Source organism: Mytilus californianus, unplaced genomic scaffold, assembly GCF_021869535.1.
Source record: "Mytilus californianus isolate M0D057914Y unplaced genomic scaffold, xbMytCali1.0.p SCAF_11, whole genome shotgun sequence".
Classification (NCBI taxonomy): Eukaryota; Metazoa; Mollusca; class Bivalvia; order Mytilida; family Mytilidae; genus Mytilus; species Mytilus californianus.
In genome coordinates, this window is record NW_026262593.1 from 24,558,563 (window position 1) to 24,574,300 (window position 15,738).

General features: G+C 33.3%; 1 protein-coding gene across 7 annotated transcripts in view; it reads right to left on the bottom strand.

The window, feature by feature from the left end:
• The window catches only part of LOC127719764 (phospholipid scramblase 1-like), a 56,152-nt gene that overhangs the window by 7,878 nt on the left and 32,536 nt on the right, over positions 1–15,738 (bottom strand). For 2 of the 7 annotated variants that reach the window (XM_052226025.1, XM_052226019.1), the window contains 9 exons: positions 14,704–14,826; positions 14,257–14,340; positions 12,982–13,058; positions 12,469–12,599; positions 9,056–9,176; positions 7,986–8,067; positions 5,759–5,869; positions 3,947–4,030; positions 1,273–1,349 (listed from right to left, as the gene is read on the bottom strand). In XM_052226025.1, the coding sequence (XP_052081985.1) occupies positions 1,273–1,349; positions 3,947–4,030; positions 5,759–5,869; positions 7,986–8,067; positions 9,056–9,176; positions 12,469–12,599; positions 12,982–13,058; positions 14,257–14,340; positions 14,704–14,826 (890 nt within the window). The remainder of the gene's footprint in view (positions 1–1,272; positions 1,350–3,946; positions 4,031–5,758; positions 5,870–7,985; positions 8,068–9,055; positions 9,177–12,468; positions 12,600–12,981; positions 13,059–14,256; positions 14,341–14,703; positions 14,827–15,738) is intronic. The other 5 variants (XM_052226024.1, XM_052226023.1, XM_052226022.1 and 2 more) reach the window with 5 other exon arrangements.

Here is a 15,738-nt window from a genome sequence, read left to right on the forward strand (position 1 = left end):
TCTAGAGGCGAATATCTCATGCATATTAAGAACAAGAACGAATATCAAATAATTCAATAGGTTGATATGTAAATTGGGTAGATCTGGATAAAGGATGTGCAATGTGAATTATCATTGAAATATATGTATGTTGGATAGGAGAGATAATTTTGTTTTGCAACAGGCCACCTACGGACACCTCAGTGAATTTTGACAAAAGTTCTTTCACGTTCGAAGAATGTGACAATCTCCTTACACGATGCATCGGATTTAGCTTCCTCATCATGACTGGACGTAGATGCGTATCTTTACATCCAGAAAGCTAAACGAACGACCCTCTTCATTATGGTTTTAACTGCCTGACTGGTAAAGCCTAAGTGACCATATTTCCACACCCTAGTCAACCCTTGTAGTGCTGTACACGAAACAGATAAGTGAAATAGATGCTGTCATTTATCTTATGGATCAAGATATATATGATACCAAAAAATCATGAAAATGATGTATTTCATTTCCTTTAAAATAATCAATTAAGTTTTCCAAACTAATTTTTTACGCAACCAATAATCAATCTTTAAAAACAATGTACGCAAAGGCTATATTTTCCAAATCATCAAAATTGCTTAACAGAGAAATTTGTTTAGGTAAAACACATACATACAAACAAACAAACATAGTGTTCATTGGTTTTAAATCGTGTAATTTCATATATGTTTGTCCATTACAAAGCTAGTTAAACGTACAATAATTTTCCTGTTGGAAAGAAACGAGACTAGATAGATCCAATTTAGAACCATATTTACATTACACAAATGTTTGGTATCAACATGTTGATTATCAAATATTTTTCTATAATTATATTTTATATAAAAAGGCTTGTGGGTATTACTCAATGAGACAGCCAACCAACAAAACAAAATAAAACCTGAAATTACTTCTGCATGTTGTGGTTTAAATACATGACATAATGAAATAAAAAAAAAAACGACTTAGAAAATAAAGAAAAGATATAAATAGGACAATCAAAAACTACAAGGCGAAAGACATGGAAGACAACGCCATGACCAAGAGAAAATCAAAGAAAACTAAACACACAACAGTCAACAAATACCACACTTTTGGTGAACTTATGTGCTTTACGATGTTTAAAAGTTTAATAATGTCACATTTCGGATTGTGCAAGGCAAGTTAAACAAATTCGGTGATTAACCGCATGCATTGACCGGGCGTTATTGTGGCAAGGACTAGTAAAAGATTTGACAGCTTAACTGTGTCAATTTGTATCGCACTTACCGTATCGTTGTTCGTTGAAATGTGCATTATAAATCCTCGGTATGATTCACACGATATTCTGTTACAAAAGTTAGATTCTGAAAAACAGTTTATATATATATATATACATTGTTGGGATAAATTTGAGACACATGACACACACACACATATATATATAATTCGTCTCAAATTAAGCCCTACAATGTTAGAATTTCAAATTGGAGTTAGCAAATTTTTGTTCTTCCCTATGCAGGATTCGAACCCTTAATTCTGAGACATCGTGGCAACACCCCCCTGCCCAGCGCCCTAGACCACCCGACCACCTGGGCTACATAAAATATAGCTTTCGGTGGTCGATGTAATGCCTTTTCTCGTCGGCTTTATCTAGGGTTGTAACAAGTACATGATGTATAGTTGCAAGTAGATGGTGTACCTTTCAGATCAGCTATTTCGTATGTCGTTAAGGATGATAATGTTCATTACCATGCAGCCATATCAAATTTCGATTGTATCATACACGTCTAAACATGTGACAACTTTATGACAGACATTCTCCATCGGATAACCGTGGTAATACAGGGCTAACACCATAATATATATATAATTCGTCTCAAATTATAGCCCAACAATGTTCGATCTTCAAATTTGCGTTAGCAAATTTTTGTTCTTCCCTCAGCGGGATTCGAACCCTTACTTCTGTGACCTCGTGGCAACACCGTCTGTACCGTGTCCAGTGCCCTAGACCACTCGACCACCTAGCAACTATACATCATTTACTGTGTTTCAACCCTAAATAAAGCCGACGAGGAAAGTCATTACATCGACCACCGAAAGCTATATTTTATGTAGTCTAAAAACTAGATATTTTTCGAATTTAAGCCCTTTGAACTGTAACGGGTTCATTTAAGTTTAAAATGTCAGACATGTTCTCCTTTATAAATCCGTGTGTTTCTCATATTCATCGATACTTAATTAAAGGCGATTGGTATGTGACCCGAGGGAATGTTTTCAATTCTATTTTTAAGACCATTTCCTATTGATTTGATACCACAGAGGATTGTTTCAATCCATTTTGTTAGATATTTGTATAGTTTTTGATAGATTTTTTTCAAAGATACTCCCGGTAGGTTAACTGTCACACGATTTCTAGATTAAAGTAAGGAAATAAATTAAACGAATACAATTGTTTGATTATTGATGCTGATTTCGTAATTTCGAATTTTGTTATAATAAAAGTTGTACTTTTAAAAATCATTGTTTTCCTAACCTACAATAATCCGAGAGATACAAACCGGGACGGTTATTCCACTATACGGTCCAGGATTAGTCCCTACAGAACCCCGACGTATATTTGGACTTGCTTCTGTTACAGGACATAAAAAATATGTCAAAAAAGGACCGACAGTCAATTGAACAGACCAACCTACAAACATTTACAAAAATACATTATACTGAAAACTAAACGTTGAGTTGTGGCTACAGAGTGGTTGCAATCCTTTAAGTTGTTGCTGTATAATATCTTCAATCTCATCTTCTTCGAAATACTCCCTGTGGTAGTGTTGTGTTTTGTGTGTACATGAATATCATAACCTGTAAGTGTGTGTACTGTCAATTTTAAATACGTAAAAGTGAGAAGGTTTTAATGCACACGTATAACCCATGAAAGTGTTCATGGTTAAATGTATGCAGGTGTATATTCAGTAAAGTTGATATGGGTCGGACCTGTTTACATGAAGATAGTGCGCCTTGTTTAAATGTGCGCTTTATTGGGAAAAGAGAGCCGGGAGCTACCAAAGTGATATTCAAACTCTAAAGTCGGTAACAAATTTAAAACGCAATGGCAATAATAAGAGAAAACTAAAGATGAGCAACACGAACCTCATTAAACCCCGAGTATAATCTTAGATCATCGTAGGTACTCCGGAATTTGAGAATGTGCATGCACATCAGAAAGTGTTATATGTTTATGATACAAAGTGGTATAACATTATATAATGTGTAAATGTGGGTAAGAACATTGTGTTTAATCCTAGTAAATGTGTGTAGTGTTGATTGTTGTTTAAAGTTTAGTAGAAACCATTACATGTATATTCATGACATACTGGTGTGTTATGGATATGAACCCTAATTTGAACTAAGTGTACAAATTTAGCAGGATTGTTTGCAGGCTTATTTATTAGGGGACAGTCCGCAGGATTTAAGATATGTCACCCTAGCAGATACATTGTTCTGATTTCGAGCCAACCATTCTACTTGTATCCATAAATTCCAAATTAGTATCACAGAAGCAGAAATTACCAATCTTAAAGTCTTTTGGTTTGATCTCAAATCCCGTTTGCACAGGAGGTCCTTTATGTGCTTGCAGCAAACGTGATAATACGAGATAACCAATGCTGCATTCTATGCATACCTTGTGTTAACGTGTATGTGTGTTGTTTTTATGCGTTGACCATGTGAAATGTCTGTACATCTTTTACATATAATCACGTAGAAATTTTGTTAGACACATGTTTAACAAAACTATTCGTGAATATCAGTTAAGGGCAGTGTGTCATATGTATAAAGTTGAATGTGGAAATGACCTTTCATTTGAATAAGTAATATATCATTTGCAAGTCTTTTGCTGAAGAGATACCGAACTTTATGAAAAACTAATCTGCCAGAAATTATCATATTTGTTAAATATCATTCGTACCTTCTTCTGCAAAATATTTTCTCTTTCCTCTATTATTCTCAACGCTGTACCGATTTGGATTTTTGAATTTTATCCTTGACAAAGCTGTGGATATATTATAATATGTATTAGAAGGTGGTATGCATTTAAATAATTCGAGATAAATTGAGTGAAGGGGATAACAAAATGATTATAATCCAAGGATTAACAAAAATCATTATTAAACTATAATGCGAAGTTGAATGGTATAGGACTGATGGAATTAAAGAAAATCTGTCGAAAATGAAAATAAATAGTGTGTAAACAAATCGCTCTCCTCATTACAAAACTAATTGTCCGGTGCCTATTTATTCTCATTTTGGTACCAAAGTAAAGCCAAAAAATTATTGATGATGCAGCATATGCTTCCTTTATCTGCCTCAATCATTTGATTAAAACCATGTGTACAAAGAATAACCATAATGTTAGATAACTCGAGAATTCACTGTAAGTCTTACGAAATAATATCATGGAAATTTCGAATTTATCAAGTAACCATATCTACAGTTTTAGAAAGACGTTATATTGTGGAACAGCCATTATTTATAAGTCGAGCGAGTCGGGTCGGGTCTCTAGAAACACATGTATATTACATGTAGTCATTCAGCTACCGCTTGTCCATTCCTTCGGGGGGAGGGGTTGATGTGGAAAGAGGGGTCAGATTAATTGTTCGTTGTCATAATTTTGGAATTCAGTTTTGGTCGATATTCCTGAATAAGAGTATTGATATTTAGACAAATAGAAGCTATTAAACTGAATTGTAAACCTGTTAGTTCTTTGGTCGATTTTTTTAGCAAGAGCAAGCAGATATTTGTAGGATTTTGATTTAATGTTTTCCAAACGTAATGAACAACCACAAAAATTCTATATTGAGGAAATAAAGGTATTTTTTTTTGAATAAAATATAAAGATTAGCATTACGGTATTAACTGTGATCATCAATATCCGTCTAGCAGTTTAGGATGAGTTTGGCTTACAGGGCATATGAACGTACATACGGACAGATAGACGGACTGACGAACAGGTTGATACCTATATACACTCACAACTTTGTTTGCTATGGTTATAAATATTTCCTTTCGTTCGATGATATAAAAATAAATATATTTCCGAACTATAAACTAGATTTTCTTTCGTGAAACAAAACGTGAACCATTGACTTTGCTTTGTCTACACAATGCATTATATCTATTACTGTGTTGAAATATTAAGTTCATCTGTAACACATATAATCCTTAAACGATGTGCACACCATAGTATAGTAATGTGTTTTCAGGATAAGAGTAAAATATGTTTGTGTTTGAAAGTGATATTTTTTCAGTTGTCTCCCTTTTCATGAAATACAAATGTTTGATGTAATGATTGCATTTTCTCCAATTATGAAAATACTGATATCTTAAAATAATTGAGCTGCGTCGGATAGAAATCAACCTTTTGCAAATGAATATCAATACATCTGTTAACCTATTTCGGGTTGCAAAAATCTCAACGGAAAGTCTGTAACTGCTTGAAAATTGAGATGGTATAAGGACCCTACAAAACAGACCAAAATGCATCTTTTATTTCGTATTTGAATGTTAAAAAATCAACCAAGTGGAATACATGTATACGTGCACTTGCATAAGGTCGATTTTTATCCGACTTAGCTCATATATTTCATGAACATAAATCCAATCAAAATACGTGGATCTACTATAAATATATTTTGCTTGGTTGAAAAATATTCTGGAATCGGATTTTTTCTGTGTTAAGATTAATTCTCGGAGAAGAGTATGACGTAAGTACAATCCATACATTCTGGTTCATCATATTGCTTGTTGAGATAGATTTCGTCCATCTGAGCCAAATATTCTAGTCCAGGTGGACATCCTAGTGGAGGGGCTGTACAATCTCTTTTTCCTTGCGCTGAAATCAAAATTCATGTGCTTGTATAATTGTTACGATTAAAATTATATCATATTCAAAGTTATATTAAATGTTATGTTCGTTCAATATCGATTTGTATTTGTGATAAAATTTCATAAAAATTGACTAGTTTAGATATCTATATCTCTGCTGTAAAAGTCTTTTAAGCAATGAAAAATTACGTTCATTTAGATCCAAGACTTAGCTGCAAACTCGCGTATATTGATATAAAATGAGGTAGATATGGTATAATTGGTGATGAGACAACTATAGACCAGAGACCCATGGGCGATGATGTAAACAACCATAGCCTTTAATTAGCAAATTGCATACCGTATAGTAAGCTATAGAAGGTCTCGGGAAACATTTCAATAGAGAAAATAAATGGTGTGATTTATACCAAACACAATAACCGAAAAACAACAACCATTGAATTACAGGCTCGTACGTTGTATGGGACATTTGTTTATTTTGAAAATGATACATTGTTTACAATGTAAAGATCATCTATGTATATGCTAGTATTGTTTAAAATAAGTTTAGTTTTCAATGTAGTGTTATGTGGACTTTTTGTTTTTTGTACTCTATCGTTTTTGTCAAACGTCAGTGTCAGTTTCTCTTCGACTTATGAGTCTTGAATGTCCCTCATTATCTTCCATCTCTTGTTTTGGGGTCATATATTGGATTCATAACCGTAAAGGAGTAAATGTGTAGTAACAGTAGAACAGTTCCCACTTTTCCATTTTAGGGATAATTATTAAAATTTTGCCGAATTCTGACACACTGGCGGTTTTGTGCAATCTTCAGGCATTCATAACTTGCATCCAATTATCTTTTATTATTAGAATTAGCCATATTATTGAAAAACCTATAAGTACACTCATGGAGCTCTGATGGAGTGAATTTAAGAAAAGATTGAAAGAAAGAAAGAACATGCTACATAATAGGGTTATCATGTAGCAGCTAAATATATATACAACTTGTTAACTAGTATATACAATGTAAAGTAAATTACAATCATGAAGCACGCACAGACAAACAAAGCCTTTTCCTTCACGTCCAATCCTGGAACTGTATAAAACATATATTGTATTACTTCAGTAAATAATCAAGATTATGCCCTGTAAATAAGGCCATCTCATTGCATTAAAAGTGAGCAACGATTCACTACTCTCGTGTTCCATTAATCTCAGAGCCCTTTTTCTATTGGAAAACTTATTTATTAGTTTGTCAAAATTTAGTATAACAATCCACAAAAGTTCACTATCCTGAACAGATTTGTCATCAATTCAAACTTGTTAAATGATACACGTGAAATAAGTCAATAAAATTAATGTTTGTTTTTAAATAGACTGAAATCTTCCCTTTAGAAATATCACGGTAGGAAAATTACAGGATCGAAGTGAAAAATGCCTACTTTACAGAGAGAAAACCGATGCCATCAACATATTCAGTTTTGAACAAAAATTAAGAAAATGCAAGTAACCAAAACTCATTGTATTAAGCTTTTTTAATATGATGAAGTATGATGAGTTTCATTATTCTCAGATACGCTCTTTGGTCGGTTTGTTGTCATTTGACACATTCCCCGTTTCCATTCTCAATTTCATTTATCTTTTGTGGGGGATGGGATTTTTTTCCGAGGCCAAACAATTATGTTCAACTTCATTCAAAGCCAACTTTTTTTTCAATAAAAACTCATAATAATTCTATAATTTTAAGTACGCCAAACGCGCGTTTCGTCTACATAAGACTCATCAGTGGCGCTCGAATCAAAACAGTTGGAAGGCCAAATCAAATACGAAGCTGAAGAGGCGATTTTTTTCAAGAAATTTAGAATCAAACAATTTATCTAAACCCCCTCCTCCATACACACACGCAAAAGATTATGATCGGTGTCTTAGTCCATTGCAAACGCAAAACACATGAATCGTCGTTTAAACATTTTTATTACAGAAACCGCCGCAGAAAAGTATAGTGATGCTTTACATGAAAAGTTGTTGCACATTACCACTTATTTGATAATGTTTGAAAGGAATCCTGCATGGTTCGATATTCAATATATATTTAAATGTTGAAATCTTTAGATTTATATCTTTAACAGAATTTAGCTTACATTCACAAACCAACAAATCAGTTGTGGCCCACTTCCTGTAAATTCTTGGACTTAATTTGTTTCCTGATTTAGCATCATGAACCTTGAAAAATAAGCATGTAATGTTATTATTCACGACATTTAACTTTCTGAATATATATCAAAGACTGGGATAATTTAATATTTATTTTGCTTTAGATTTTTGCAAGCTTTAGGCTAGAATATGATCTCAATAAAAATGTCTTTTACAATGTCATATAGGATACATGCTAGAAGGTTATTCATTACAGACATTGCTACAGGGATATACGTGTACATACTTTACAATGTTATATTCGCAAAAGATACCGACGTATTGGGTTGCAGTTGAAATAAAACAGAGATACAACTATACAGTTTCTTTGACATAGCCAATCAGCCAGAATACGAGTCACGGGATTATTTTTGAAGGCTTTACGGATATGTTTTACTTCTAATGGCAGATAAATTAAAACACGAGCTTCATCATTGTTATAAAAGAAAGAACTATAACGATCTATTTTCCATAATGGCATTTACCCAGACTAGGATACAAGGGATAGGAAATAACATAAAGGAATTTGATTTCCTCACATTGTCAGGTTGAAGGAAAAGCAGGTACATGTTCATGAAACTACTCTAGGAATGAATTTTCTCTAATTATGGACGATATCTTTTAATATGAGCAATACTTTAATGATTGCGGAAAGAGCACATATGTATTCTCACTTTGTAATATAAAACAAAATTTGTAAATATAATGCTTGAAGCTATTGTTTCCTGGAGCACTTTCCTAACTATTTTAAATAAGTTTCTTTTTACATTTGTTAATTTTTGTGCTGTCATATTTTCACACTTATCACATTATCATAGTTACTGTATTGTTAATTATCGAGTCCGGGGAAATTAGTGACGTTGTGATTGGTTTAACGTCGTCACGTGGTAACTCCCTATGGATCCATAGAGGGTCAGTAGGTGTCAAAGGGGTATCATGACGTCACGTCTACTATTAATGAAGACGTCATATATTAATGTTATTGTATTTCACGGTCAAGTATAGTACATAAACTTACATAAAAATTAATATCATCAATACAGCAAATACAGAAAATTGGGCAACATTTACTCCATATATCATACAACTTCTGACGGTTGGCATCGTACAGTGTTAGATTCATCTTCCATTTGGAACCACTGAAATCAAAGATCAGCACAATAAGCTAAATTAATCAAAGATTAAGGGGTTTGTCAAGGAAAAGGGGGTTGATTGTGAATTTTTTGTTCTCGCATAAACAGGCAATATCATTACGGACCCTAATTTTAAACCTTATCGTTCACTTTCTAATACGAGTTAATGATGTAGGGTACAAGCTTAAGTCACCCGCAAAAACAAAAAAGGAATCTTAAGTCTCAAATTGGAAGTTAATAGTAATACAAAATTGCCATAATGAAAACAACACTTATATAATTTCGTGCGTCCGAAGCGCTTATCTGGATTTATTTTCACGAGGAAAGCTCAAAACCCCAAATATAGAAAGACAAGGATGTATGACCTAAAATCGTGAGAAACTATATAACCATGGAAGTAAAATGAAAATATAAATATTCCATAATATGATCAATGATCAATAGGGATCGAAAAAGAATAGCCAAACGTATCTAAGATCAACTGTGCCTAAGGGAGTTTGAACCCTCGTCTAAATCATTTATTAATTTATCATCGGGGAATCAAGAGAAAACAAAATGTTATAAATCATGTCAGTACCAAAGCACTACTACTGAGCCGTTGATACCATCGGGAACTAAAAGTCCACAAGCAGTATCACTGACCCAGTGCTAGTTAATGGAAATAACACTCATATAATTTCGTTCGTCCGAAGCACTTTTCTGCATTAATTATAAGATATGTCAAACTTCTAAATCTCCCCTGATGAGTTCGGACACGTTGAAGTAGTGACAAAATGTTGACCTAGGATATTTTTACCTCAGACCCTACCAACATCTAACCATAAATATTGCATAAAACTAACTCATTGCTTATCCTACTCTTAAATTAACATATGAACCCTGACGAAAACAGTATCGTGACCTCTAAATGTTAAGAATCGACAAAAAATGAAACTAGATAATAAAGATAGAAATAAAGAGAAAGATTGATATGATTTTTGGTGTTTTAACGCCACTTTTATGCACCGCTTTTGGGCTATTTCGTGGCGGCCAGTTTTTATTGGTGGAGGAAGCCGGAGTGCCCGGAGAAAACCTCCGACCTTCGATAGGAAAACTGATAGTCAATTAAGATTGGAGTCGAGTGCACCCGCACGAGCGGGGTTCGAACTCACAACCTCAGTGTTGACTGGCTAGTGATTACAGTAGTAACTACTTAGACCACTCGGCCACCGAGGCCCCTAAAGAGAAAGAAAAGCAGAATATAAAGTAAAATAGGAAAGAATTTGGGGAAGGGATTCAAAACAAAGAAAATAAAGAAGAACAGCCGATAATTCATTTACATGTCTGCATTGTAAAAATAAAAACCTATTGTATTTTAATTAACCATGTATAACCTTGTTAAACCAATAAACACTTGAATACATAGTTTTCCTACTAGGCAAAAAATATACGTAGTGACCTTTCCTATTGAGATTCCTCCAACTTACTCTGATCAAATCGAAGATTTTATTAGTCTTACTTAAAAAATCCTTGATCACAGGGAAGAAATACATATATAGTTGTTAAAATACCACTGTGAAGTTCTGTTGATTAAACAATAAGATGTCATGCATAAAATGATACTTTTGTCATTCATACTTAAGATTTAAATTCTGTTTTTAAGCCAATCCGAGGATTTGTTGAGGGGAACCTATATACAAATGTGAAGAGGGCCTGATATTAAATGAAGGCGTTATCAAAGCAATTAAATTTTTACAAGAACCCCACGTCAGATTTTTCTGATTATCAAATCCGTATGAGGTTATGTAAGTAAAAGCCTCCATTCAAATTTACTCTTCGGACGTATAAAATGCAAGAATTGTTTTCATTGAAGAGGATCCGACAGATCACAAAGGCCTGGCGACACATAGATGTCGAACGGAGGGTCAACCATCCGACCCTTGACAACTCTGTTTCTTGGGTCATAAAAACTTGTACAATCCATCTATTAACAGAGTGCATGGCATTCTATTCTACTTTTTCTTATCTTTAATACAAAAGGCATATCTTTGGTATATTACTTTCAATTTCAATAAAACTTGAGGTTTAAGGTAATAATGATCAATACAGTTTTTATTTACTATGAATGATTGAATGAATGAATGAATATTTTAATATTAAAGTGCAACCTGAATTGAAACAAACAATTATATTCAAATATACAAGTGATTTTCAGCCAGCCAAATAGGCTTATGATGCACTGTCATGATATGATACACATTATGTTTCCATTATTGAAATGAAAAAAAATAAAAAATAAATATAGTTCAAATTTAGACGAAAATATAGTAAGGAACGATATCAATTGACCACAGATTGTCTGATAGTAAAACAGTTCAAAATGAAGTTAGAAACAAGCTTGGTGTAATTACAAAATAAATGTTTTAATCTGATGTTCACTGGAAGCGTATTTAAATTTATGTTGTAATTGTCTCGGATGTCATTAAATAGTGTTCTTCTCAATTGTTCATAGCGTTTACAATATAACAAAAGATGGGATTCGTCCTCTTTGGATTGAGACTTGCACATTTTACATAGGCGTTGGTCTATGAATGAAAACACAAATAAGATCGTATATCCTGTATGGTATGTTTTTACACATATGTTTTGAGCATATAGGTTTGAATGCACCTGTACTGGAAAGTGGCAACGATTTATTTTCAAATTAGGAGTAGGTGTATCAATCCTCTAACGTGGTCAAAATATTAAGAATTTATTGCAGAACTTTCGATAATTGCATGTAAAGATGAAGTAAAATTTAATTTGATCGTGCGCTTTATCATTTCGATCAAATCACTGTGTGTAAATTAAATGGTGACTATTTTATAAAATTGAAATGTCTACAAAAATAAAAGTCATTTAATTATAACTATATGGATTTTGTGTTTATCTAAACATTTGAACGATACTGATGGGTTTGATGGGTTTGAGGCAAATATTGTACATATTTCCGACCAACTTCAAAACATAAATCTATGTTTGAACTTGTAAAAAGACTATTAATTACGATGACCAAACGTCTTTCGCTTAAGATAATCTTTTCATGGGCTAAACAAACCTACTTTTGTCTAACTTATGCAATCATATTCAAACTGGAGCAGATGTTTACAGACAGACAAACTTAACTTACTGCTGTATTTATATATAATCAATTAAATTTACTGCAGCAGCTTTAACAGACATAAGGGGAAGGACACAAACGTACTGTTTTGCGTCTTGTCTGTCAAATCAGATTTCAATGTGGAGCTTCGACAGATATAAAGGGCAGGAATAAACTTACTTTTGTCTAATATATCCAATCAGATTTCCAGGTGGAGCTTCGACAGTCATTTCCCATCCACAATGGTCACCATTTGCACACCAACAACACCCTGCACAACATTTAAATTCTCTCTCACAGCGAATAACTTCCTGTGAAGAAAATTACACTTTGTGGTTAATTAGAAAAATTAAATTGTATAAAATAGGTTGTACATGATAAATATAAATTTAGAAAACATTCTTCATAAACTGTTAATGTAGAATTTCTGTCAGTTTTTAACTAATTTCGCGTTTGTAAAAATACTGCAAATATTTCACCATACGAACCTTACTGTATTAAATGTAAGAAAGCAAAAGAAACATTTTGGAACTTGTGACAATGTTGTGTTACTTAAGGCATCTAAAAAAAAATTCTGTAATAAGTGGCATTCGGTGCTGTCATTAAAAAGGAAAGGACGATGATATTGTGGCTATGACAAGCGTTAGATTCAGTTCAAACAGGTTTCACTGGGTCAGCCATTATATTACTTACCCTGCCGTCGTTCATTGTAATGTGCATTTGAAATCCTCTGTTTGGTCCACAACATATTCTGTTACAATATTCAGATTCTGAAAAATAGGATTTATATCTTAGATAAGAGAAGATAACAACGGGACATCAAAAATCATAAGTGGAAGAAAGATAGACAGCCAAAATGGACAGACCAAACGACAATCAAGTTCACACAAAAAAACCACTACACAGAAAACAGTACATTAAGTTGTGGCAATACACAAGATCCAATTCGCTGGGTTGTTGCAGTAAAATGTTTTAGATCTCATCTTTTGTGAGATGTATATCTTGTATTCTCTAGGGCCGTTTGCATGCAAATGTTTATGTCCTTTATGAATTAGAGATGTAAAGCCATATCATGTAGCACATGTGAGGTCTATTTACTGTTTATTTGTTATTGTTTTAATGTACAGGTATAACCTATGAAAGTGTTCATGAGGAAATGAAAGGAGGTGTTTTTTGAGTTGTAAATTTACATCCAAAGTTAATGTAGTATGCCTCCTTCATTTGGGCCTGTTTAAATGGGAGTTTTGTTTTGTAAATTTGAGAATGTGTAGGTACATCAAGAGTGTTGTATGTACTTACATTTGTACTCAAGGATGCTACATCTAGATTATGTGTAAATGTGAATAAGCTCTGCATATGTAATCTTTGTAAAGTTGAGTATATGTAGTTTTCATATACATTTATATATGATGATTTATAGCTACATAAAGTTCAGTGGCAAACATTACATGTGTATTAGGGACAGGAACAGGAAAATGCAAGACAGAGGTAGCAAATACCAATTTTCAGGTCTGTGTTGGTATTGACTCGGCAGGGTTAAGAACCCAATTTGTTTTGTAAGACCTTAAAAGCGCTCTCAGAGTGAGCACACTACCAAGAGACCATAAACCTGTCAATGAACGTGTGTAATTGATATGAACCCTTTTTTTAATTAGACGGAAACATACGACTGGAGTTTTTGCGTATTATTTTTCAAAGCGGCAGTTCGCCATATGACATGTCTCCCTAGCAAAGACAGATGTCACTCTAGCAAGACAGAAGCAGCAAATTTCAATTTTCAAGTCTTGGTAAGTGTTGACTCGATCGGGCCTCGAACCCAGTTTGTTTTGTAGGACCTTCTCGCTCTCAATGCGAGCACATTGCCAAGAAACCAAAAAGACGATGTTGCCCGTTTAACTTGTATAGAATGAATCTTAGTAAAACACGTCAATTGTCCACGAGCTGATTGTTGTAGAATATCATTCATACCTTCTTGTGAAAAATAAGCTCTTTGTCCGCTACTATTCTCAACGCTGTATCTGTTTGGTACTACTAAAGCCGTGTTTGTCCAAACTGTCAATTAATAAATGTTAAGTTGAAAAGTATTAGAACTGAGAGAATTAAAGAATTCAGGGGAATGCAACCTTTTGGTGAAAACAAATATTGTATTCAGCCCCCCCCCCCCCCCTTTACCAATCCCCTCTATGACCAAAGAAGGTAAAATTTTAAATACACATTTATTTACTAACATAAAGTGTTAGAATGACATGTTTGATAGTGTATCATACCTTATCATAATCAACCCGTGCTTGAAACCATATCTACATTTTTTATTAAGAGATAAAGGTTAGCTTATTTAGATTACATTTAAAAAACAACAAACAAACGAAACAAATCATTATCTGTACATATAACTAGATGTGTATGAATACGTACTTTCTAATAAATCTACTTTCTGATTGAGATAAACTTCGTTCATCTGAGCCAATTTTTTCAGTCCAGGTGGGCATCCCAGAGGAGGGGCCGCACCAGTGCCGTTAAAACCACTTTTTTCTTGACCTGAAATCAATTTATATCTCCATATAGGTTCGTTCTAATCAAAATAAATACAATATCCAACGTTAGAATATAAAATTAAAGGTTTAAGTAAATGGGTAATGAAATATGTTGCATACAATATGTTGAAAGTTAAAGTATCTGAAACTTGAAAAATATTGCATTTATACAAATAATTACCCCCTTTGAAATTTTTTTATTCTTAATAAAAATCTTAAAACAAACAAGCAATTGATTAAAATAACTGTAAATTAACATTATCTTGAATCGATTTTCATATCTCTTTTTTTCTATTTTTTCTGTAAATTTGATATGTTGCTTCTAGATAAATTTCCTTTTTAATGATTGAACATTACACCAACTTTACTTTTGATTCATTCTGTTTGTAACAGAAAACTGTCTACAAAAGATGGATTTTACGGCTTTAGAAAAACTAAAACATTTATTTCAACATATTTTCTCCCAGAATCCAGCGTCAGCTTATATAGAGATGGAATCAAAGTACGGCATTTTATATTGTCACAACGGAAATGTATCCGACAACAACATATTTATTTACACGAGAAATGTATGGATTGAACATCTACGAACGTACTACGCATTTTTCACACCTAGGCAGATGGGTGTAGGGTGCCGGAATCTGCTGAGGTTTGCGAACTGCGATTTTACGGATAACAAAATTGAGAGGAATTGCGATATACGTCAAAGATACGGAAACCCAACGTTAAAAATAACCAAAGCCCAATATTCGTTCATATTCATGTTTCAAAAAAGGGAGATGAAAATAAAGGGCTACACCTCTCCTTTTTTCCCTTTTCCCTAACCAAATTTTGATTAAAAAAATTAGCCTCCTCATGGGGTTTTTGATTGTGTGATTACTTGGCCGTTTTTATAATGATTATTTGATTACCAGAC